This window comes from Perognathus longimembris, chromosome 1, assembly GCF_023159225.1.
Source record: "Perognathus longimembris pacificus isolate PPM17 chromosome 1, ASM2315922v1, whole genome shotgun sequence".
NCBI classification, from domain to species: domain Eukaryota; kingdom Metazoa; phylum Chordata; class Mammalia; order Rodentia; family Heteromyidae; genus Perognathus; species Perognathus longimembris.
Window position 1 is genome coordinate 23,401,828 of NC_063161.1, and position 26,431 is coordinate 23,428,258.

At 38.1% G+C, this 26,431-nt stretch overlaps 1 protein-coding gene across 2 annotated transcripts in view; it reads left to right on the forward strand.

Moving 5' to 3' along the window:
• Poc1b (POC1 centriolar protein B) overlaps positions 1-26,431 on the forward strand; it is an 82,094-nt gene that overhangs the window by 41,140 nt on the left and 14,523 nt on the right. Inside the window, exon 10 of one of the 2 annotated variants that reach the window (XM_048358492.1) lies at positions 5,972-6,052. The exons of the other annotated variant lie outside the window; for it this stretch is intronic. Coding sequence (XP_048214449.1) covers positions 5,972-6,052 — 81 coding nt within the window. The remainder of the gene's footprint in view (positions 1-5,971; positions 6,053-26,431) is intronic. 2 annotated transcript variants of the gene reach the window in all.

Here is a 26,431-nt window from a genome sequence, read left to right on the forward strand (position 1 = left end):
CTTTGTCCTTCCATTTTTGTGTCCCCCTTTATCCTTAATGCCACTTAGTATATTACCATTTTCCTTTTCTTTTTGTGTGATGCTGAAAAATCAAACCCAGAGCCTCACACATGCTAGGAAAGTCTTCTACCATTGAGTCACATCTTCAGTACTCATTTTCTCATTCATTCTTTGAAGGAAAGAATGTAATTAGCTCCTATTCATCATGATGTTTTCTTCTTCAGTTTCTATAATTTTAAGTATATTTGTTTACCCTGGTGATCACATATCTTTGTATAAAATAAATATAATTTAACTTAAATATCCTTTTCTTGTAGTACCAAAATGGTTTTGATTTTTTTGTTTGTTTTAGGCACTAGTGGGGTTTGGATTCAGGCTTTACACTTGCTGGACCACTTGAGCCATGCCTCTAGCCCTTTTTGCTTTAGTTACATTTGAGATAGAGTCTTGATTTTTGCCTAGTCCGGCCTAGGCTATGATCCTCCCATTTGTGCTTCTTGTCATAGCTGGGATGACAAGCCTGCACCACCATGCCACCGTGCTTTTTCTTTTACTTTTTTTTTTTTTTGCCAGTCCTGGGCCTTGGACTCAGGGTCTGAGCACTGTCCCTGGCTTCTTTTTGCTCAAGGCTAGCACTCTGCCACTTGAGCCGCAGCACCACTTCTGGCCATTTTCTGTATATGTGGTGCTGGGGAATCGAACCCAGGGCTTCATGTATACGAGGCAAGCACTCTTGCCACTAGGCCATATCCCCATGCTTTTTCTTTTGACATAGTTTTTTTTTTTTTTTTTTTGACATAGTCTTATGAACTTTTTTCCCCTGCCTGGCCTAGAACCACAATCCTAACCTGTGCCTCCCACATATCTGGGCATAAACTATGAATCCCAGCTATTGATTGAGATGGGAATTTCATGATTTTTTTGCCCTAGATGACCTCAAATCGAGATCTTCCCGAGTAGCTAGGACTATAGACGTGAACTGCCACCACCCAGCCAGAGTCTTGCCATTTTTGTTCTAGCATTTCTGTGGTCTGGCCACGCTTGTCCAAGAGGAAGATACACTGTTGTTCTGTCACTGATTTTGACCTCTTACCAAAGTGATGGCTACAGAAGTGCAGGTCCAGCCTGTTTCCTCACTTCTGACTAGTAATACTTTCATGACATCTTGCTATCCCAACACAGATTCAAGCCATTTCCGCCATGATTTACTGTCAACCCCAATCCATTTAAGAGAGCTAAGTTTATTGTAAAATGTCAACAAGTTGTCTGGGCAGCTCTGCTCTGCCTGGACAGCCAGAAAGCCATAAAACCAGCTGGGTTGCTTTGTATTGTCAGGTCAATATGACCCAGGCTGTGCAGGGCAGCTCTCAACTGTATTTTTCACAAATACACTTAAAGTTCTATTAAAAACTGGCTTTTCCTTGTAGAATTAGAGGTCAATGGCACTCTACTTCATGACACTGGGCATCAAGACTGAATTTTTCATGCAGCCCTGAGGAAAGGGGTTTTATAAAGCATCCCATGAAAACTATCTGCTAGTGTCATGGTTGCTTAGTATGACCATAAAGCTCTGTAAAACAGCTAAGTACTGTGATACACGATGCCAGATTTTGTTACAAGACTTTGCACGTGCACGATGAGCAGTTTAGTTGAAAAGGTCCCATAATAAAGCAAAACCAAATATGTAAAGATTTCATCTTTAGCATTAGGAAAAAGCAACTACGGTATATACAATTTTTGTTTAAAGATTGCACTTCACATGAATGCAAAGAAAGACCTCACAGAGCCAAAAAAAGAAAAAGGAGAAAGGAAATGAGGAGGAAGGAGGAAAGGAAGATGAGAGAGAGAGAGAGAGACAAAGAGAGAGAACTGCTTAACTTAAAAGCTTTACCTAAAAGGGAATAATATCAATTGGAATAGAAGTGGTACTACTTTCATTTATGATCAATAAATCATACTTTAATACCTTAATAAGATGCTAAACTTTGTAGATTGAAAGGTTTTTTAAATAGTCCTCTAGACAAGGTGAGCTTATATATGTTAGCAGTTTAAAAACTGCAAAACAGGGGCTGGGGATATAGCCTAGTGGCAAGAGTGCCTGCCTCGGATACACGAGGCCCTAGGTTCGATTCCCCAGCACCACATATACAGAAAACGGCCAGAAGCTGCGCTGTGGCTCAAGTGGCAGAGTGCTAGCCTTGAGCGGGAAGAAGCCAGGGACAGTGCTCAGGCCCTGAGTCCAAGCCCCAGGACTGGCAAAAAAAAAAACAACAACTGCAAAACATTACTTGACTTCATGATTTAAAGAAAATAAAAAAGCACTATTAAAATATATTTAGTAAACATTATCTAGAGGTTTCTATAGCTTCTCTTTTTGCAAAAGCAGTTTTATTTCTGAGCTTGAAGCAAGATAGTATTCCTTTGATTTATTTGTATTTTATTCTTTTCTGTGTGGCTCATTTGATTTATAGTCTCAAACCTCTAAATGATATTGGACTTAGGCAAAAGTCACTGATAAAGAACTTTTCTTGTTTCAAGGTGAGGAATCCTACAGACTCTGAGATCTTGTGTAGCAGCTGAGCAAATGTATAAATCACTTATTCCTACTTGTTTGTTTCTTCTGTTTCCTACTTGGAAAGAGAGGTGTTGAGCAGATTGTTTTGAGAGGGTCCAAGGCCCTGCCTGGATCCTTGCTGTACAGATACATGAAACAGACTCTTGTGTGTCCTTCCTACTTCTCTATCTACAGAGTGTGCCTGCCAGGCACACTCTCTTTAATTAGAAACTTGAGAACAATGCCTTCATTTTTTTCTCTTTTTTTTTTTTTTAATAAGAAAGAGGTGGGTTTTTTTTTTTTTTTTTTTTTTTTTTTTTTTTTTTTGGCCAGTCCTGGGCCTTGGACTCAGGGCCTGAGCACTGTCCCTGGCTTCTTCCCGCTCAAGGCTAGCACTCTGCCACTTGAGCCACAGCGCCGCTTCTGGCCGTTTTCTGTATATGTGGTGCTGGGGAATCGAACCTAGGGCCTCATGTATCTGAGGCAGGCACTCTTGCCACTAGGCTATATCCCCAGCCCAAGAGGTGGGTTTTTTTGGTTGTTTTGTTTTGTTTTGTTTTACCCAGGGTATACATTTTTTTTTTTTTTTTTTTTTGGCCAGTCCTGGGCCTTGGACTCAGGGCCTGAGCACTGTCCCTGGCTTCCTTTTTGCTCAAGGCTAGCACTCTGCCACTTGAGCCACAGCGCCACTTCTGGCCATTTTCTGTATATGTGGTGCTGGGGAATCGAACCCAGGGCCTCATGTATACGAGGCAAGCTCTCTCACCACTAGGCCATATCCCCAGACCCGGTATACCTTTCTTGACCTTACCCTCTTCAGACTTCATGAGTTGAGCTTCATGGTTCTGCCCCTCCCCCAAAAAATAGGCTTTCCTTTCAAAGGAGAATGTGCGTGCGTGTGCGTGTGCGTGTGCGTGTGTGTGTGTGTGTGTTCCTGTTCCTAGATTTCCAACCCAGGCATGCTAGTTCCATTCTGTGTTGTCAGTTTCCAAGCCAATTGCTGGTGGCACACACCTGTATTTCTAGGTACTCAGGAGTCTGAGATCTGAGGATCATAACTCAAGTCCATGATACTGACCTCCAATTAACTACTAAAAAGCTGGAAAGAGAGCTGTAGCTCAAGTGGTAGACTATTCAAGTGGAAGACTATTCACTATTCTTGAATCAGCCTCCCAGACCACTCCATTTTAAGTCATTGGTAGTAACTTGGGCCACAAAGAAGTAAAGTAGTTATATCAGAAGTTTACTGTCTTGGAGAAGGTGAAAGATTTTTCTATGGTAGATGAGATTCTTTTTATCTATTTATTAATTTTAGTATTTCCAGTTTCAGTTGAAGCCAGGTATTTGGCAGATACTTCTATATCTACACTAGGTGGCAGTAGACAAAAGAAAATGTAACAGTCTCTCAGAACAGCTGGCCTAGGATTAAAAGGTGCCTTAAGACATGCTGAGTATCCCTTCTTTTAGATAAGCTTCCAGATTCAAAGCTAACAGAATGAGTCCTTGTCTCTTTTCTGCTTTGTGGACTAGCCAGAAAGAAGCCAACGTGTTGACTAGCTGGGCTGATGGTCCTATTCCTAACCTGCACATATTTATCCCTGCTTTTCTGTAACTTGACCATTCCAGGGTATGTTCACCTTCATCACTAACACTACTGGCTGTAACATTATAGATTGTGTTTATAGTTTCATAACCTGCAGCTAAATCTGATTTCATATAGGCAAGGCTGTACAAACTTCTATTCCATTCATTTTCACTGCTATTTTATATTTCAATGAACTCACGATGTTAGTAGACCTCTGAGGTATGTTTAGTTTAGGGGAGTTGAACCATTACAGGCCATGTGATAAACAGTGTTGGTAGCATCATTGAACTCTAGATTTTGAAAATCTAGTTGTTTTTTTTTCCCCCACTCTTCTCATTAATAACATTTCTGAGCATCTCTTCATATACTGATAGTTCGATTTTCACTTCTGTGGCTTTTTTTTATTGTGTTTGCTGTTCTTTTTCTACTCATTTTTAATTTTTCATGTGTATTTTATTACTTATATATTTTATATATCATAATATATCCCCATTTCATTATCTGATGGTTAATTTTGTGGTATCCATGGTCAGACACCACATGGTTAGCTTGGATTTTGCTGTCGTTAAGATACATTTTTTCTTTGCTTTTGCTTTTTGCTATTTTTAAGATGCCTTTTCAAGCACTGTATATTTATTGTGTGGTTTTAGCATAGCATTTAGATTTCTAATTTATCTGCTGCCTACCTGTATGCACTATTAGGCAAGGGTCCATGATGTAATTTAATTTAAAAACTGTGCCATTCTTCTGCTGTTCATTTGTGTTATTTGTTTCTTTTCTTTTTTTTTTTGGCCAGTCCTGGGCCTTGGACTCAGGGCCTGAGCACTGTCCCTGGCTTCTTCCCGCTCAAGGCTAGCACTCTGCCACTTGAGCCACAGCGCCGCTTCTGGCCGTTTTCTGTATATGTGGTGCTGGGGAATCGAACCTAGGGCCTCGTGTATCCGAGGCAGGCACTCTTGCCACTATGCTATATCCCCAGCCCCTGTGTTATTTGTTTCTTAGTGTGCTTACTTTCCCTTACTGTGTGCAGCTCTCAGCTTCTGAGCTCTTTGTGGTGCATTTTCCCTTCATCTGAGTCTTCATTCATGTGAGAACAAGTGTTTTTTTTAACCCAAATATATTGATAGATTTAAATTTTTTATGGTATTATTAGTGGTATCTTTTCATATTTTCTAACTGCATAATCTGTTTTATACATGATTTTGTTACATATATACATATATGTGTGAATGTACACACATGTATATATTGCATATTGCATGTGTATATGTTGTATATATTGTATATATATACCCATGTGTATGTTATATATATATGTGTGTGTGTGCGTGTATATACATTATATGTGCAGTTTTGTTAAATTGGCTTATTGGTGCTAATGATTTAGCATGATTCCTTTTGAGATTTTTCCATAGATAATTATTTTCTATATGAATGACATTTTAAAAAATTGTTTTATCTTATAACACTTTTATTTCTTTCCTTGTCTTAATGAACTGGCTAGGATCTTTTTCTACAGCTTTTGAGGTGGGTCATTTTATTTTTAGTATTCCTGTATAGATGAACCATATTGATTTTTATTGTAAAAATGACTGTTTATTCCTGTAGTAAATTCATTTTTGTTATTATCTTTTCATACACTGGTATTTTGTAGGCTGAAGGTTACTTGGTAATCATGTTAATAAATATGCGTATATAATCTTACATTAGAATTATGTAATGATTTTATAAATCATTGATGATTTTATAAATTTTATGATTTTATAAATTTCATCCAGTATCTTATGGTATAAAGATGACACATTTACTCTTTTTTACATATATATATACAGATTAATCCAAAGCTGGATGTAATCGATTTGCAAAGTTCTTCTCCCCCTGTTGTGGACATCCTTTCTTTTGATTCTACCACAGTAAGTTATTATTTTCAATTCAAGTGCCATTTATTTAGCACAATGTTTCCTTAAACAGCATGTAAAGGGAAAGATAAAAGGTGGACTCAACGCAGCAAGGTTTTATGCAAATTTTCTATTTGTAATGTATCAAAGGAGCCACAAGGGGGAGCAATGTCCATTCCTAGAATATTTTTAAGGCTCTATGCTCAGTCTAACACATACTCATTGTCTCTTCCATTAAGATGCTACAATGGGATTTATAACTTCCCTATCCCAGAGAAGATTTTCTACTGTATTTGCCTTTCAGAACGACTAAACTTCTAGACTCTTTTTTAATTTTTTAAATAGTTCTTTTTTTGTTTGTTTGTTTATGTGGTAGTGGAGAATTGAACCCAGGGCTTCATGTATATTAGACAAGCACACTACCACTGAGCCACATTCCCTGCCCATCTTCTAGACTCTTTTGAAGCTGTCAGAATAGCTGTCATTTCCTTTGGTTTTTGTTAGTCTCTTTATGGATTATTAAAAAATTAAACAGTACAAAGAAAAACACCCCTTTAAAAAAAAAAAAAAGAATTAACCCAGTACTAGGCACTGTCTCTGAGCTTTTTGCTCAATGCTATGCTCTATCACTTGAGCCACAGCTCCACTTCCAGCTTCTTGGTGGCTAATTGGAGACAAGAAGCTCATAGACTTTATTTCCTGGACTGGCTTTGCACCAGGATTCTCCAATCTCCTCTTGAGTAGCTAGGATTACAGTTGCGAGCCACTGGAGCCCAGGTTTGTATGCCTTAGGTTTGTATGTCAAAAAAACATATGTATAATTATTAGTATATATTAACTGGATAAAGTAGTGGGTTTCTTTATAAAATTTTCATGCGTGTATATAATATACTTTGATCATTAGTTTATTTACTGGGGTCGAACACTGGGGCTTTAAACATGGGGAAAAAAAAAAAAAAGACACCCTAACACTAAGCTAGATCCCCAGCAACCCTGTCAAGGTTTTTATTTTTTTGAAGACTTAAGACATTGTTCTATGTGATGTAAAAAAAAAATCACTGGCTTCTTTTCCTGCTCTCCCTTGATTTAATGTTATATTCAGAATGGTTTTGAAACGTAAGTGTACTGATAATCTTATCTATGCTCTGCTCTTACTCCACAGAAGAAGTTATGATATATCTATGGTTTATACTTCTGTTGCTAATGCCTGGCAGGAAATTTGACATAATATTTAAGGGTTAGAATAAGCTATTACCAATCTGCATTTAAAACTCTTTCATTGTCACAAAAGTTCCTATAAAAGTATAGTACTATCTGTCATCTAGACATTTTTTTTTTTTTTTTTTGGCCAGTCCTGGGGCTTGGACTCAGGGCCTGAGCACTGTCCCTGGCTTCTTTTTGCTCAAGGCTAGCACTCTGCCACTTGAGCCACAGCGCCACTTCTAGCCATTTTCTGTATATGTGGTGCTGGGGAATCGAACCCAGGGCCTCATGTATATGAGGCAGGCACTCTTGCCACTAGGCCATATCCCCAGCCCCTCACCTAGACATTTTAAAATGCTCATCTTCTCCAATGCCTGAATCTTTGCTTTGGTATATTAAGTTACTTATTATATACTGTGGTAATTTTCTAAAGTTATTTTACTTCAAGGTGATGTTTTTATACCTCTTAATATTTTTATTTACTTAGAATTGGCAAAACTGTGACCAAGATTCGTCATCAGAACTTCACTAGCTCAGCAAGAATGCTTGCCTAGCATTTTTGAGGCTCTGGGTTCAATCCTTGGCACTGGAAAAAAAAAAACAAATTCTATTTGGGCATTTAGTATTAGCATTGATATATGATGTATCTGAAACTTCTTCCAGTCCTCCTGAAAAGGATAAATTGAAGAAAGTCTGCTATTTATAAGTTATATTCTTTAAGTATGTATGTATATATACATATGTATATATACACATGCATACATACATATATACAATACTTGTATTATATGTGTGCATGTGTGTGTGTATTTACATGTGTATAATAGAGTCTCACTTTGTAGTCCAGGCTGTCCTCAAACTCAGGATTCTTCTACCTCCAACTCCCTAGTACTGGCAATCACAGGCATAGATGAATGTGTGCACGTGCAAATGCACACACACACAGAGCTAGTTTCGGCTCTTTACTGTGTCCACCTCAGTAGATGGCAATGTGGCAGCATCTCAGGAAGATGCTCTCCCATATACACATGTCTCTAATAAACATTTATTGAATAGCCACTCTGTGCCACTTACCATTTTTAGCTTTAACAAAATGAGCAAAACAAAAATACCTGCTCAGAGAAACCTACATTCTTTTGGAAATAAGCAATTCAAAGACTAAATAAAAAATAAACTTTATGATATAGTCGAAAACCACAGTAGCACAGGCAGATTTAAAAACAAAAACAGGGAGGCTGGGAATGTGGCTTAGTGGTAGAGTGCTTGCCTTGCATGCATGAAGCCTTGGTTCCTCAGTACTATATAAACAGAAAAAGCTGGAAGTGACACTGTGGCTCAAGTGGTAGAGCACTATTATTGAGCAAAAGAAGCTCAGGGAAAGTGCTCAGGCCCTGAGTTCAAGCCCCAGGACTGGCAAAAAATATATAAATAAAAATTAAATAAATAGGATGACAGCTATGTTAGGTCTTGTGGCTAGACAAGAGTCACATGACAAGTAATGCTGAAGTAAAGGACTATAAGAATGAGGGAAAACAGTAGAGTGAGTGTGTCTGCAAGGATTCTGGGTCTGCAGGATGAACAATGGAAGGCCAGGTACACAGTGACAGAGGAGCCACAGAAGGTTTTCTGCAGAGGAGGAGCATGTTTTCACTTGTGCCCTAGCAGTCACTCTGGCTGCTGGGTGTGAACAGGCTGAGAGTGGTAATAGGGGTACAGGAGAGTAATTAGGAAGCCAATGAAATGCTTAGTCACAAGGCAATAGTGGCTCAACCCAGGGCAGCTACAGAGGAAGTAGTGATAAAAGATCCGGTTCTGGATACATTTTGAAGACAGAGCCAAGCGGATTTCCTGACAGATTGGATGTCAGCTGTGGGATTCCCTATCTCCTTTCCCTAGGGACAGTAAGGTGTAGCCCCAAGTAATCTTAGGATTAGCTGAGAATATCTCCTGGCTCTTCCTCATCTTGGCAGAGGGGCTCCTAGAGAAAAAGAATTGTCCTTTTCCTGCTGGGAAAAGGAAAAGACATCAGCTGAATCAGTGCAAGAGATACTCTGCTGTTTCCATGACTTTGGGAGGTGCCCTTCTCCTTCCTAAATGTCATCTGGGTTTGTGTTTCTCAGCCAAATGCATTGGTTTCTCACTTGGCAAGATTTTAGGAAGAAAAAAAATCAATTTCATGGGAACCAACATATGTTATACGTTACGTGAAACAATATTAATGTATTGACAAAATAAATATATGGACACACCAAAAGGAGACCCACAGATCCACAGAGAATGCTTCCTGAGTGTTGTGGCAACAGTGCATCCTGGTTACCGGACAACATTGCGTAACCAGTTGAGAGTTATTTCAGTTCCTAACTGCTTATGTAAGCAAAGATTTGGAAAGACTTACTTGAAAGAACACAGTGTATGTGAACTTAAATGTCTCAAAACTAAAATGTGTAACTCTGAAAGTATAAAATGGCATATGCAATTTATGGTCCTCAGGTTTTCCTCCTTTGCTTTTCAAAGAAAGTTGCTAAAAATCATGTTGCCAATATATACCTGCTTTTTCTACTTTTCTGTATGCTGACTTTGAGTCTGTAGAGATATCCTCTCCATTTGGAGAGTAAGGTTTTAGACTTTGTGTTTGATTCAGAGACTAGATATGATCGTGACTGTATAGCTGCTTTATGAGCTTTAGGGAACTGGCATTATGGTATCTTAGAGAATTGTCTCCCAGACCCTGCTGTGAGAGGTTGAAGGAAATGCACTGAAGCATTTGAGGCATGTAGGCAGCTGGATTCTAGACTAATGCCTCCCTCATGCTATCCCACTTTCATTGAGAGATTTAGTCTTAACTCCAATGATAATACATCAGGTGTGGGAGTCAACAGCTTAGCAATTACTCAAAAAATTACATGTTAAATTTTCCAGATGCTTAATTGTGTAACAGAAATTCTTATAATATTTGAGAAATAATGTATAATCATTTCCCTTGCAATTAAAATATGTTGAATAAATTGTCCATTATAATCAACTAAAGTAAATGAAAAGAAATACATTTCCACAGCTCACCTGCTGTTTAGTTTTGTATTGCTTCAGTTACAGTCTGTAAAATAGAGGGAAGAAAACATTAAAGATGGAATGGAGACATTTCCCAGGTCAGTTAGATCCTTGCTTTTAAAGCACATCATGACCCATATGTTACAAAAACTAATGACAGTTGTGAATGTGAGCTGACCTTTTTAAAAAAAATGTGCTTTGAGATTGTTTTTTGAAGAAAAAAAATATACTTAATCTATTAGAGGAACATGGCATGTTTTTCTAAATATAGAGATATGAGTAGCTTGGATTTTAGTGTCACTGTGAAAGAGATCAATGGTATATAGATCAGAGACTTTAACAAAATTTGTTTTAAGAATTTTATTAATCTATAAGTGCAGAAGAGGAGTTGTCACAATAAATCACAAGTACTTGATTGAAATGTACTGAAAACAGACTGATCTGAGCTTTTCTGTGAAGTTTCAGTCACAGAGAAAGAATATGTAAAAAATTTACCAAACATTTTATAGTAATCAAGTTTTAAATAAGTATTCCCAGGTAAATACTGCTTTATCCAGTGAAATTCTTACTGATTCCTGCTGACAAAATTGATTTAAAGCTTAAACTTTTTCTGTATATGACGTGTTTTGTTTTGTTAGAAGAAAGGAAAACTACAGGATTTTATAAAACATGCATTTTGGGACCTGACAGAGTAAAGAGTTGTTATAATTTCCTTTAGAAAACCTAGTACATTTCTGGGAACCCAGGGTTTTGAAGTTCCAGGTATTATTTCTGCCCCTGCACTTCCCCCACCAGTGATACTGCCTGTTCCTGGCCTGGGAAACGAAGTTGCATCCCAGGTTCCCACAGCTGAGACTGAGGCATGCTGAAAATGCCCCACAGCTCTCAGCCCACACACACATCCCGTAACAACCGGTTCCTTCCTCTTCCTGTGGAAGAGCCACATCCTCTGAGATGAGAAGAAATGCACCCGAGGAATGCAAGGGCAGCAGTGAGCTTTTCACACAGGAAATTGCTCGGGTGGCGCTCTGAAAAGTGCTTGTCTTTGGGACTGGCAGCCATAAAGAGCTTCCTGCTGACCCAGAGCATGGTTTACTGCCATTTGTCCAGGGCTTGTTTGGGGAGAAGAATGAGCATTATCTTGCAGCTGTTAGGTGTACTTCTGCCCATCTGGGTTTGAGTTATTTGGTCTTGCTTTTTATTTGACCACTTGATAGGAAGTTATTTGGTGGAAGTAGTCAGCAATTCTGCCATGTCAACTTCTCAGTCAGTTTTTGGTGTTTTCTGAAATCAAGTTTTAGAAAAACTGTTAAGGCTTCAGAAAGATATAAAAGCTCATAATCCTCATAATCTGGTTAAGTGACAGTTAATGCTCTGCTCTTGTCCTCGCCTAGTTCAGAGTCCTTGCCTTTGCTTTTGGAGGTAGCCAGACATATATAGCAGTTACCATCCTGTACACGACCATACACACACACACACACACACACACACACACACACTTAAAACTATGCCTGCCTCATAAATTTCAGATTGCTGCAAATTCTTTCACAGTTTGTGAAATTTGGAAGATAATTTGTTGTCTGGTATCGTGTTCTTTTGCTTTAGCTGATGATGACCACTATGAAACTCAGTTTTCGTTTATACTTTTTAAACTTTTCCAAATCACTGCAAAATTTCGGTAGGTTTCAGTGCTTATGGTGGCAAAATTCTTTTACTTTTAGTATATCTATTTGGAGTATTTTGCTGAAGTGCATAAGAATTACTTGTTTGTTTTAAGTTGAAGAGGAGATGAGAAGGAATGCCAGGCATTTCCTGTTCCTTATCCAAATGTCTTTTCAATGAGCATTCCTCTTTTCTCCTTATGAACAAACCATTTTAGTTCTGCAAGATCCCTTCTAGTGTCTAGTCCCAAATATTTTAACCTCTTTCTTTTGTTCCCCTGCCCTGGGCAGTAGTTGTTTCATGCATTTACTATCTACCTCTTTTATCCTAGAGCTTAGGTTTAGCCTTTACAGACTCTCAATCACCTTGAGTTCCCTGTGTCTTCTCTGTGAAGACCCCCTATTGATATTTCTGCTGGACTCTAAATTAATCAATACTAAATCATCCTAAAGAAATAGTAAGATAGCTAGAAATCTGGCTCAAGTAGTAGAGTGCCTTCCTAGTAAGCACAAAGTGTTGAGTTCAAATCCCAATAGTGTAAAAAAAAAATAGTCAAGAAATAATAAGACCTATCCACAAAGATTTCTATTCAAAGATATGTGTTTCAGCATAGTTATAACAATAGCCACAAAAAAGGAACACAAGCCAAATGGCTTTTAGCAAGGTATTAGATAAAAGTAATATATGAGTAGATGGAATATTATATGGGTATTCTGTATTTAATGACAGCTAAATATGACAGGATTCTGGATTTTACCCTAGGCAGTGGAAAAATCATTTTACAAGACATTAAAATAATTGCCTAGCACCTTTAAGATCCTGAGTTCAATTCCCAGCACTGCAGGGAAAAAAAAAGGAGATGGGGTTGAATATAGATTGAATTCTGGATAATAGTATCAATGTTAAAATAACTAATTTTCATAATCATACTGTGGGTTTTTATGTCAGATTAATATTTTTATTATTTAATTTTGAATGAGCATGCATTAATAACACAACTGTTTTATTGTGATTATTCCATACATGAATATAGTATACTTTTTTTTTTTTTTTGGCCAGTCCTGGGGCTTGGACTCTGGGCCTGAGCACTGTCCCTGGCTTCTTTTTGCTCAAGGCTAGCACTCTGCCACTTGAGCTACAGCACCACTTCTGGCCATTTTCTGTATATGTGGTGCTGGGGAATCGAACCCAGGGCCTCATGTATATGAGGCAGGCACTCTTGCCACTAGGCCATATCCCCAGCCCATGAATATAGTATACTTTATACAAGTTCACCTTGTCCTTTAATCTCATTCCTGCTTCCTTTAAGTGTTTGGTGAATTTCAGTGTGAGTGTGTGTGTGTGTGTGTGTGTGTGTGTGTGTAACTTGGATCCTGTTCACCCTTCAGTATATTACTGTGGTTTTACAAGATGATGGACTTACTTGTAGGACATGCCCACTATAGTAATTAAGATGAAGGGCATGGTGACTACAATGTCTCTTAAAAGATTCCAAAAACAAAAATTAACCAGTGTAGGTTGTTGGATAGCAATATTAGTAAATCTGGATGAAGAATATATTAAGTCCAAATGGCCAGACATATTTTATCTTGAGGCCCCAGAACCGTGACTTGATTCACTAACACTCCAGCCTTCCATTTCCCAGACCAGATAAACTCCTAAGGTGGGTACCAGACCAAAATTCACTCCTAGTTTGGTCTTGAACAGATATCCCACCTCAGTTCCCACCCTGACTCCAACTGTGATCTTATTTCCCACCATTAATTACTTTCAAACCACCTCCCTAGACAATTCTAGCATTTATTCAAACTCCCTATAAATACTTTAGATTGTAAGCACGGAGTCTGTCTCTAGCTTTGCCTGGAGGCTCCCCCTTGCAGATTTTTTTTCGAATAAGCCTGTGCTTGTATTGATCCATATCTGTCTGCTCCTTCTCTCTGTTTTTCCTGTATTTAAACATAATATACCATATACAAGACTGCCTGTTCCATCTATTGATATACTATTACTTTTATTTAATGCTTTGCTAAAAATCATTTTGGTTGGTGTTCCATTTTATTATGCTTGCGGCTTTGCTCTTAAGCTTGAAATTATTTCCAAATAAAAAAATTTTAATAAATAGAAATTATATTTCTGTACATTATAATTTAAAACATACCCTCACTTATAACAAACAATGAGATTCCTTTTTTTTTTTTTGCCAGTTCTAGGGCTTGGACTCAGGGCCTGAGCACTGTTTCTGTCTTCTTGCTCAAGGCTAGCACTCTGCCACTTGAGCCCACTTTGGGCTTTTTCTGTGTATGTGGTGCTGAGGAATCAAAACCAGGGCTTCATGTATGCTAGGTGAGCACTCTATCACAAAGCCATATTCCCAGCCCAGATTCTAATTTTTTAAGGGAAAAATGTGTTTATCTGATTAACAGAACTCCTGAATATTCCACATGTACCATATACTTGTGCAAGGAACTTGCTTAAGTTTAGCCAGCCAGTAACAAAGCTGGATTTGAAATCTACCTGGCTTTAGATTATGTGTTACTTCTCTCCCTCATTCACTCTCTTTCTCCTCCTCTCTCTTCCTCCCTTCCTCTCTCCTTCCATGTTCCTCCATCTTCTTCTCCTTTCTGCCAGTCTCTGTATCCCCTTCCCCCCAACTCCTGAGTCTGAATTCAGGGACTAAGCTTAGTTGTTTTATTTGGAGTTATGCCTCCAGCCCTGCTTTGGCTCGTGTCTGTAATCCTAGCTACTCAGGAGGCTGAGAGTTGAGGATCCCAGTTTGGAGCCAGCCCAGACAGGAAAGTCTATGAGACTCTTACCTCTAGTTAACTACCAAAAAGCCAGAAGTGGCAAGCACTAGCCTTGAGGGGAGGAGAAGATGAGAGAGAGCTGGAGAATGCCATTCAGATCCTGAGTCAGCGCCCCAGAACCAGCAAATGCAGGCGCCCACACACACACACAGGTATGTTGAAGGACAGAAAAGGATTTATTATGATGCCATAAGAAGAGGCAAAATAAGATTTCAGCCCAACTTTGGGGTATAGACATTAACTTACGTTTACATAGTGGGAGATTTGAGGCTGGGGATTTAAAAAACTACATATTTGTTTATTAAATGGTGAGGTCACAAATTTGGTCTGAGGTGAGGTCTGGGAGATAATCATCTCTGGAATGATCTTGTAGGGCCTAGTCATGATAACAAAGTCAATGTGGCCTACGGGGGAGCTTTAATTCTTGTCAGGAGATTTTATCACCAGCCCTGTCATCCGAGATCCAAGGGGGCTGCAAAGTGACTGGCTGCAGGAGAGAATGGCTCAGAGCAAAGACGGTACAAAAAGCAGGCAGGGAGGCCAAGCCTTTAATGCTGCTTCCTGTTCATCTGTGGGCCCATGGAAGGAGGCAGCACTTAGTAGCAAGAACAGTCTCCTAAGCACCTAGCATAGAGACACATTCTATATTTGAAGAGCTATTGGATTAAAGGATAGAAACTTATATAATTTTTTAAAAGGTGCAGTGAGCCAGACCCAAAGAAACATAAAGTCTATGGTTTCATTCATTGGAAACAATTAGTACTTGTCTAGGATAGTCCTAGCATAGGAGCACAGTAGCTCAATAGCAATGCACATATGATCACATAAGATGATGTTAAGTGAAATGAGCTACAAGATTCGGAAATAAATGGTTTATATTTGATATTATTATTTTCAATGTACCCTATGAAATTTTGCCTTTTTCTTTTGTCTTTCTTCCCCATGCTTTTACTCCTGATGTCACTGTAACTGTTTGGTACACTGGGTATTGTATGTACGTTTATTGGAAATAGAGAAGGGGAACTCCAAAATGGAAAGACAAAGGGTAAAAGGCAAACCAAAGCAACAGCAATACTTAAAAGACAATATGCTGAAAAACAACTGTACATCTCAGGGGAGGGTGGGGAAGTTAACTGGAGAGGGGAAGGATGGGAGGAAAACGAAGGAGGAGGTAAAAAGTTTGATAAGAAATGTACTCACTGCCTTACGTATATAACTGTAACTCTATATTACTTTGTTTTGTTTTGTTTTGTTTTGGGCCAGTCCTGGGGCTTGAAATCAGGGCCTGAGCACTGTCCCTGGCCTCTTTTTGTTCAAGGCTAGCACTTTGCCACTTGAGACATTGTGCCACTTCTGGCTTTTTCTATATATGTGGTACTAAGGACTCGAACCCAGGGCTTCATGTATACGACGCAAGCACTTTACCACTAGGCCATTTTCCCAGCCCCCACTCTATATTACTTTGACAATAAAAAATGCAAAATAAATAAATAAAAGTTTTATAGCTGGGTACCTAGTGGCTCACATCTTTAATCCTAGGTATTCAGGAGGCTTAGATCTGAGGGTCATGGTTCAAAGCCAGCCCAGGCAAGAAAGTCCATGAGACTTATCTCCAGTGAACCACCAGAAAACCAGAAGTGGTGCTGTGACTCAAGTGGTAGAGTTGCTAGCCTTGAACTAACAAGCTCAGGAACAGCCTCCAGGCCCAGAGTTCAAGCCCCCACGACTGACAAAAAGATAAAAAGTTTTATGAAGCTTATTTAAGTCTAAAATATACAAATACTTATTCTTACCAGCAATACATGAGAGTTCCTATTTCCTCTGCTCTTAAGTATATTAAATATTATATTTGCTTTTAATTCTTTAATATGCTTAAAACCTTAACAAGTTGAATAAGCAACAGATATTATCAAGTTTTGTTACCAAGTTCACTATCTTATGTCTTAGGAGCTTTGGCTTGATTTTATGATTACTGCTGACTTGGGTTTCCAGGTGTAGATAGATGTGTTTTCCCATTGTGTTTTATTCATTAAATTTGACCTTTAAGTATCTAATTCAAAAGGTTGGCCATGTCCTATATACTACAAATAGGATGTCCTGTTTGTCATTTCTCTTTGAATTTTGTTGCTGATTATTGCTAGGTTTAGCTGCATTAACTATTGGGTAACTATTATTTTCATCTTATCATATGTCTGGATTCTGTACAAAGAAAGTCTTCAAACCCAAAAATATATCTTTAGCTGTTCTTTTTAAGGCTTAATCTTTAACAATAAAATCTGAAACTCTGGAAGTATTAGTTTAGTTATGAGGTACGGATTTGGAGATTAAAACATGTCATCCATGTGCACTGTGTTTTGATTTGCATTACCTTTTTTTTTTTGGCCAGTCCTGGGCCTTGGACTCAGGGCCTGAGCACTGTCCCTGGCTTCTTTTTGCTCAAGGCTAGCACTCTGCCACTTGAGCCACAGCGCCCCTTCTGGCCGTTTTCTATATACGTGGTGCTGGGGAATCGAACCCAGGGCTTCATGTATACAAGGCAAGCACTCTTGCCACTAGGCCATATCCCCAGCCCCTGCATTACCTTTATTGAACATTTTGTTCTACTTGGACACTTTCTCTTCTGTCTCATTGTTCTGTTTGGATTTGTTACATTCTCACACCTTAATTATTGTAACCTTATAATATTTCTTTAAAGAGAATATAGTTTTTTCATGAGTTTTTTTTAAATATTGTTGCCTTTTATTTCTTTATATGAGCTTTAGAACTATCTCATCAGTTCCCAGAAAACGGCCCACTGGAATGCCGATTAACTTTGCATTAGACTTACAAAGCAATTTGAGGAGAACTGCCAACCTTACAATCTTGAATTGCTCATCTAGGAATGTAACATGGAACATAAGTATTTTAAAGTTTCAGTGAATTGGATTTAGAAACAATTCTAATTACATTCCTGTGGTTGCCATAAAAATAGCCACCATTTTTCATGTACTACTTCAGCATTTTACCTCCTCACTTACGCGTACAAACAGATTGTCTCATTCCACAAGTTGGCCTTGAAGAGGTTAGGTACTTTGTACAGCTTGGAAGTGAGGAAGCCAAGTGAGGCCTGGACTGGACAAATGTTTCAGCCCTAATCTGAACTCACAGCCCAGTCTGCCTTCTCCAATAGTTGAGGTCCCCAAAATCACATGCTTCATTGTCATAACGAGTAAACATTTCTTCAGAATAGTGTGGTAGCCAAAGAGACCGGATTGATACATCTATTTGGAATGGGGCTTTCCTGAGGGAACAGGCTGGAATACCAGCCTTAAAGTCACTGCTTCTAAGTCACTCGTCATGGAAGTCACTTTGGGACTTAGATACTACCTGCTTGCCAAGTATGTAAATCCTTGACATGTAGTTTTAGCTTTCAAGAACCTTTAACATAGTGTTAGAATCCTCATCAGAAAGATACACTTGCCTCTTACAGATTATCCAGAAGGTGTGCCATATGGCTGCTCGTTACCGGTTGTTCAAACCTTATTGTATAGATACACCCTCCAGATATGAATAATTGTTTGAGCTGTCATATCTTTAATCTGTTTCATATAGATACAATGACTTTACCTCCCTTGCCAGACTTTGTTGTTACTGCTTTTCTATAGCCCTAATGGATCCCCATCTTGCCCAACACTAGTTTTTATTTTTTGTTATTTGTAGCAGAAACTGTATGCGGAACTTTTCTTTGTTGTTAATGCTGTGAGTTCTAGTTGATGCAGGTGTTTTCTCCCTTGTGGAGATAATAGTTTTCCATCAAAGTTGGCTAGTATGATTTTTATAAAAGAAAGTCCTATTTTTCTTTTGACTTTTATTTTTAAGCAAAGCTATGTTTTCTTGGTAGGTACTGGTTAGACAGCTTGTAGGCAAAGGTCAAAAACATACCCAAACCCTTGGGGTTTGCTTGTTGTTTTGGTTATCCTAAAGATTTGAAGCACTTTTATAATGATGTGGCTATTTTTAAGATTCAGGCCATCTCTTCCAACCTTTCTTTCTTTTATTGTTCTTATTCCTCAGATCAGGAATGACCATAGCTCTAGAAGATACAGGCTCCATGTTCATAGCCTCTCAGACTCAGTTTACCTCTCTCAGCCTGAGTACGTAACAGAGCTGTGTGTATTACAGGGTTATTTCCTTATCCTCAGAGGTGGAACTTTCCAGAAAATTATGTAATCTGGCTAAGTACCAGGCTGAGCAAATGATAGTCTAAATTCAGAACAGAACTGTAAATTCATCACTAAGATAAAGCAAACTCATTGTCTACTTTAGAAAATCAGTAGAAATCTGAAGAATTTGACTACAAATTAAACTCTTAGGGATTTCTTAGAAAATTTCGTGTTTTCTATATAATTCAGTACACAGTAAAACTTTAAAATTTTTCAAGACAATAAAACTTTTAAATTTTGTCCAGATACTGTTGGGTCATTCCTGTAATCCAGCTATTTAGGAAGCTGAGAGCTGAGGATTACATTTCAGAGCTATCCTGGGCAGGAAAGTCCATGAAACTCTTATTGCCGAATAACTACCAAAAGTAAGCTGGAAGTAGAGCTGTGGCACTAGTAGAGCACTAGTTTTGAGCAAATAAGCTAAGGCGCCAGCGCTGAAGTCCCTGAGTTCAAACCCCAGGAGTGGAACAAGGAGAAATTTTTAAAAAAACAAACAAAAACTTTCATTTTGCTCTTTTCTAGAAATCATTTATGTAAACTGTTCTATAAACTGTAAATATAATAAATATATGGCTGTTTTACATTTTGGGCACTAAATGTATCAGAGGATTATTTTCTTGAGTCCTATCCCTGAGAAAAGCAATCTCTCTGACATGTAGTTAAATGACATAAGATAGTTCAAGATGGGTATTGTGGTGTAATCCTATAATTCCTAGTTACTGGAGTGGCCGAAATCAAAGGATGGACTTTGAGCCTGGGCATGAACAAAGTTTGTGAGGTCATCTCAACCAGTAACTTGGCACTGTGCTGTGTGCTTATTATCCCAATTTTAGGGGAAACACAATGGCTGGGTATAGTTGTGAGTACCTGTCATCCCTAGCACAAGTGAAAAAAGATCATAGCCTAGGCTTGCCTGAGCTTAAAATAAGACCTTACTTGGAAAATTACCAGTGCAAAACAGGGCGGGAGGTGTGTTTCAAGTGACAGAGGACCTGCTTAGCAAGCATGAGACCCTGGCTTTATTCCTCAGTGCCTTGAAAAAAGAAAACTCAGATTATGCCTAAGAATATATTTTCAGTTTTGAAAATTCTCAGAATCGAGCAAAAGATGTTTGAATTTCAGAATACAGTATTACTCACTATGCTTAAAACTTTTAGAGGGCCAGTGTTCTCTATGATATTATTTTATTAATATTTAATTAAGTGTTAAGAACTGTTTATTTCACTATTAAGTGCTATGACTGTTTTTATGTATTAGTCAAAGGAGATGACAGTTACAGGTTTTCTATTACGAACTATGAATGTGCTTATGAATATATTTGTTTATTTTTAGATTTTGCTTTAGCACTCTTTCCAGGCAGTTCTCTTGGCAACAGCCGTATTGCTTTTGCCTGTCATGTGTTTTGTTAAATTAAGCTTTTTTATTTTATTCTCCCATTACAACTTCATGCTAAGTCAGTAGCTGTCCTATCTAGCCATTAGCTTCTATAATTTTTCCTACATTGAATGGAAAAAATGAATTTTATAAGAATTTAACCAATGATATTTTCAATAGAAAAGACTAAGGACATACCAGATTTTGTATCCTATTTTCATTCTTCCCTAAGCCATTCCTTACTCCAAGATGGAAATTTGGATCTGACTACTGTAAGTGGAACTTACTTGTCCTTCTCTGCTTTTCATGGAGACTAGGACCAACCAATTTTCAGAGTAGAAAGGCCAGTATGTATGGAATTAGTTATTTGTCTAGATATTGTCATCCAAACCCTAAGTGAGTTAACCAGCACTAACCAAAGATGAGCTGGATTCCCAAGTTACTAAGTTCAGGGCAGTGGCCTAAGCCTAGGTCAATGAGAGTCCCACATGATACAGTGAGAGTGTAAACTGGGGACATTGACTAAACCACTAGTGGGCATGAGATGCAATCAAAGGAAGTTTTTCAGGAAGCACTGGAGCTGACATCTAAAACCTTGCTTTTCCATGTGTGACCCATGGGCAGTTTTTTCAAGTGTTACTTGGGAACTTAGTAAAAATGCATATTCTCAAGTCCTACTACAGACTTAACCAAATCAGATTGTGCATTTTAATAAGATCCCCAGGTAGTTTGTGTACGATAAAGTTTGAGAAGTACTGATCTGAAGCTTCAGTGGGGATTACAGAGGGACTGGGTATAATAACATCCTAGGCAGAAAGAAAAAAAGAGGTGGGGAGAGAGAGAGAGAGAGAGAGAGAGAGAGAGAGAGAGAGAGAGAGAGAGAGAGAGAAGGAAAGAAAGAAGGAAAGAAAGAAAGACAGAAAGAAAGAAAAGAAAGCTGTCCCGCTTGGTATAGTCTAAGTAACGAAGCAGAAGGCTGGGGTCCTGGGTTCAGGTAGGTACATTTTTAAGATGAGCTCAGTCTGGAGAAGATGGTAGGATTGGACATGCAGCCTTTTTAACCAAGTCATCCTATGCAATGTGAAAATTGGAATTTATCTTTTTGCCAATCGAATGGGCACAGGGAAACCAGTTAAGAACACAAGTCAGTAGTTCAGATGAAAATTGAAGTCAACTGGACAAAGCATCACCTTAACAGATCAAGAAAATAAAATTCACCTGTAAGAGATACAAATGATACAATTGATAATATGTGTAATGATTTGAGGGCAAGAAAGGTGTTTTAAATGCAAATTGTGGGATTTCTAGCTAATATAATAATATGCATCGAGGTGGGGACTTTCCAAAGGGACCAACTATTCTCTCATGAGTTCCAATTGGGATACATTGAATTTGAAAATACCAACGATTCATGACAGATGTACAATAGTGTATACATCGCTGGGGCTTAAAGGAGAGATCTAGAATGGAAATAAGATTATTATGAATATTATGTGTGTGTGTAGGAATTGAAGCTACACGCTTAGATAAGGTTGGCTGAGAGTACAAGGAGGTAGTTAAGCAACACCAAATAAATGAATACATCTGAGGTACTAAGTACCTGTTAGTACTTCATATGCATACATTGAAATGCCTCACTGAGCCCCATAAATATGTAACTAAGCACATGCTTACCATGTTCCAATATGCATATTAACTTTAATTTTTTTTTTTTTTTCCGGCCAGTCCTGGGCCTTGGACTCAGGGTCTGAGCACTGTCCCTGGCTTCCTTTTGCTCAAGGCTAGCACTCTGCCACTTGAGCCACAGCGCCACTTCTGGCCATTTTCTGTATATGTGGTGCTGGGGAATCGAACCCAGGGCCTCATGTATACGAGGCAAGCTCTCTTGCCACTAGGCCATATCCCCAGCCCCAACTTTAAATTTTTTATTTTTTAAAGATTTAGAACTTTATTGTGATGAATTTTAAGAAAACTATATGATAAAAGAGGATTTGCCTGCGAAGGAGGCAAAGAAGGACCAGGAGGAAGTAGGGAACCTGAGAGGGCGGTGTCATAAAAGACAGAGAGGAGGAGTATATGAAGATGGGACTAGTCAACATGGCTGAAAGCTCAGAGGAAAAAAAAGGTTGAAAATAAACTATGATGCATTCAGCAAAGAATATATATTTTTTGGTTTTATTTATTTATTTATTTTTTGCCAGTCCTGCGGCTTGAACTCAGGGCCTGAGCTCTGTCCCTGGCTTCTTTTTGCTCAAGGCTAGCACTCTACCACTTGAGCCACAGCACCACTTCCAGCCTTTTCTGTATATGTAGTGCTGAGAATCAAACCCAGTGCTTCATGCATGCTAGGCAAGCACTCTACCACTAGACCACATTCCCAGCCCCTTGATAATCTCTTGAACAGTTATTTTTTCTAGCAGTACTGGGGATTGAACTCTGGTCCTTGTACTTGCTAGGCTAGCACTCTGCCCCTTAAGTCACACCCTCATCCTTGAAGAACTGTTCTGATGGAGAAATACAGGTATAAGCCATATGAAGTTGGTTGAAGAATAACTAGAGAGAAAAGGAGCAACAAAAGATGTTAGCTAGATTATATTTGTTCTTTGACTCAGTACATTTCTTGAGTACCTGTTACGTAGCAAGCAGTGAACACACACAAAGGAAAAGAGTAAGTTCCATAACAGTGATGTGTGCCTACATTAATATGGGAATGATTGGTGGAGTAGTTAGATGAAGAGAATGTGTGGTGGGTGCAGTTGTGTGTGTTTAATATATACCTGAGCCCTGGAGAATTAACACAAGAACAGAAAGTTAATCAGAGGTAGACAATGTTAGTCAATGTTAATACTAACACTTTCTGTAAGAATTTTCCCAATAAAGGGAGCAGGGCCAGTTAGGCAAAGCAAAGGAAAGAAGACTTGAGAAAGAAAGAAATACAGAGAACTGGGCATTTCAGGTTGGCTACACCTTTGGGTGTTATGGAACAAATGGCAAGAAATGAGGCAGAACAAAGGAGATGAGGATGAATCGTGACTATATGGAATGTCACCTGTAGGTATTTCAATTTACCCTAAGAACTTTGGTAGAACCAATGAAATATTTTAATCCAGAAGTTCCCAAAAGGTTACTCCAGTGAAATAGGAAGGTTTGAAGACAGACAGGAGGCATGCAGAATTAGCAAATGCCATAAGAATCCATACAAATATAAGGCCCTGATCTAGAGCTGGAACTTAGGGAATGAAGAAGAGGAGATGGACTCGAGATACTGAAGCAAATTGCCTGGTCTTTCTGCTTTCTAGTGGGCATGGGAAGAGTGCTGAGAGTCTAGCTCTCTCAAATTTGGGCTGCTGGTAGGTAATAACATTATTTATCAAGGCAGGAAGAAACAAGGTTTGGGTATAATACATACAGTTTAGGATTTTGACCAAACCATAGGGCCTCCAAAGGGTGGTGACTCCTGAAAGCCAGCTCCATAGTAAGTGTGATTGTGACAGAAAGCTCATTTGCATCAGTCATCTCATTTATCAGCAAAGTTCACTGGAAGGTTGTTTATTTGAATAATATACTTTGGTAAATTCTGGGCCTGCACCAAAAAATAGGAAACCTGTTTGTCATTAGTGCTGTGCATAGTGGTATAGCACTTCCTCCTAAACTTCCTGCTCTGCCATCTGTGTGCATGCGTGCACAATGCAAGAGCGAAATAACTTGCCTTGATTCTATAACTTTCGGCTTCATATTCTGACTCGTGGTGACTGTGAAAAGAATTCTTTTGCACTCTATGATAATATTCAATTTTTGGTGTAGACAGTTTTTCCTCCATGATAATTGTTAAGAAAAAAATTTTGCTAAAGTCATTATTTTTCTTGTCTTTGGTTTCCATGTTTCTTCCATCAGCAAGAAAGGAGAACACCATACCATTTACATACAAATATATGGAAACAGCATAGTGTTAGCCTAGCATCTTGTCTTCAGTTGTTTCTAATGAGGTGTTTGTTACTGATACCCTTTTTGTAAACTATGTACGAATGCAATTCTTTCTGGACATTTTCATGACATAGTTTTTTTAACTGTGTTCACTTATAGTCTTTCTCCAACTATTAAAACATTTGAGAAGTTCAGGGATCTAACTGTGTAATATTAGACTGGCTTCCTGTGTTATTGTTAACCCAGTTTTTATCCACTATAAAAGATAGGACCGGATTTTCACTTTATTTTATTTTTGTGTCAGTAATGGGATCTTGTTTGTTTGTCATTTTGTACCATCCTAGGGCCTTAACTCAGGGCGTAGATATTGTCCCTAAATTTCTTTTACTCAAGACAAGTGCTTTATCACTTGAGCCACAGCTCCACTTCTGGCTTTTGTTGGTAGTTTTCTATAGAGGAGAATCTCACAGACTTTTTTGCCTGCACTGGCTTCAAACTCTAGTCCTCAGCTCTCAGCATCCTGAGGAGCTATTATTGGCCTGACCCATCTACACCTGGCTGAAAATGAGTTTTGAACTCAAAGGTTTGTGCTTGCTAAGCTAGTTGCCACTTAAGCCAGGCCTGTAGCCCTAGATTCAGAACTTTTAAATAAATACTGAAATTGTGCCTACTGAGTATTAAAAACACAATGCATGCTTTTTTTTTTCAGTTGGCTGTCTAAATATGGAAACTTTTTCTTCTTAAAACAATATCTGAAAATGTCTTAATATTTGATTTGGGGATTTTTTTTGAATGGTGGCATTCATTTTAAATATACACTAAGTATATACTTTTCATTTATGACTCATTTAACATTTAGTATGGCTCATTCATTTATTTATTGAACTCCCACCTGCCTTTAAATAGTTTATTTGATTTAAAGGAAGGCATAAGCTTAGAAAGAGAAAAAAAACTAGGAATATAATGAATAAAGAAATGCCTTTAATTCAAGAAATGTGCCTTACACATAAGGAGCAGCTAGCATGTTGCGAGTGGTCTAGAAGTAAAATGATCACATCTAGCCTCTATTAAGGTGTACTTTAGAATTTAATGGAGAGGGAAAGGAGATGATATGATTATTTTGATGATGACATGTAACTTACCACAAGCTATAAATTAAATCCTTACCTTCATTCTTACAACTACCATGTAATGTAGCTCAGTATTAATACCTCCATTTAATAAGAACAGTAAGACTTCGAGAGGTTGAGTAATTTGTCCCAGGTCATATAGTTAGTACACAGAAGAGAAGGGTTGAAACTACCATCTTCACTATCACAGGTAATTATAGAATATCACAAATAGCAGGAATGCAAGCAAAAAAATAACTGTGATAAGGAGCAAAATTGAATTATCAAGATTTGGAGAAGAGGCAGATTGCATCTATTTTGGGAACACAAGGAAAGGCTTCATTGTTTTCCATATGCAAATTAAGTTGACTAATATAATGTACACTTGTATACTGAGTTCACATAGAAAGCTTTCACTTTCTGAGTTTTCTGTGTTTAAATGATTTAATGAATAATAAATAGACAGAAGGGTGGTTTTCAGTACCTAGCAGTGAATATATCTTACTGTTACTCTCTAATCACAGAGTTATCATTAATCCTACTATAATGTTCACATTATGCTAGATGATGAATAGAACAATAAATAAAATATTCATCCTCTAAAAGATGATCTATTCAGTTTTTGAATGTAGCTTTGTTAAATGATTGGATGAATTCTGGCTTTACAATTTCTTCTTTATAGTATTAAAACAAATATTGTAAGGAGGCTAAAGTCTTAGTCAAGTGAACAAAGCATAATTTTCTTTTAAAAAGTATTTCATGACTTATACTCATTTCTGCTGAATCTGGATCTTAAAGAGTTTTAAGGAACAGAAAACAGAATCTTCAAAAAAAAGACCAATGGATAATATTATTTATCTCAGAGAATAAGCAAGCCTGGAAAATAATTTTCATAATGGTATTTTGAGTAAAGTTTCTGATTCCTTGAAAACTTCATGTTTCACAAAAGTGGGCTAGTTCCTTGAAGACATACTTTGACCTGTTCATTTGGCTGGCTTTCTGAATAACTATTAGTATACAAAAACGGTGTTGATTTGTTTACTTGGTAGGCAGTGGCTAAATACCCCT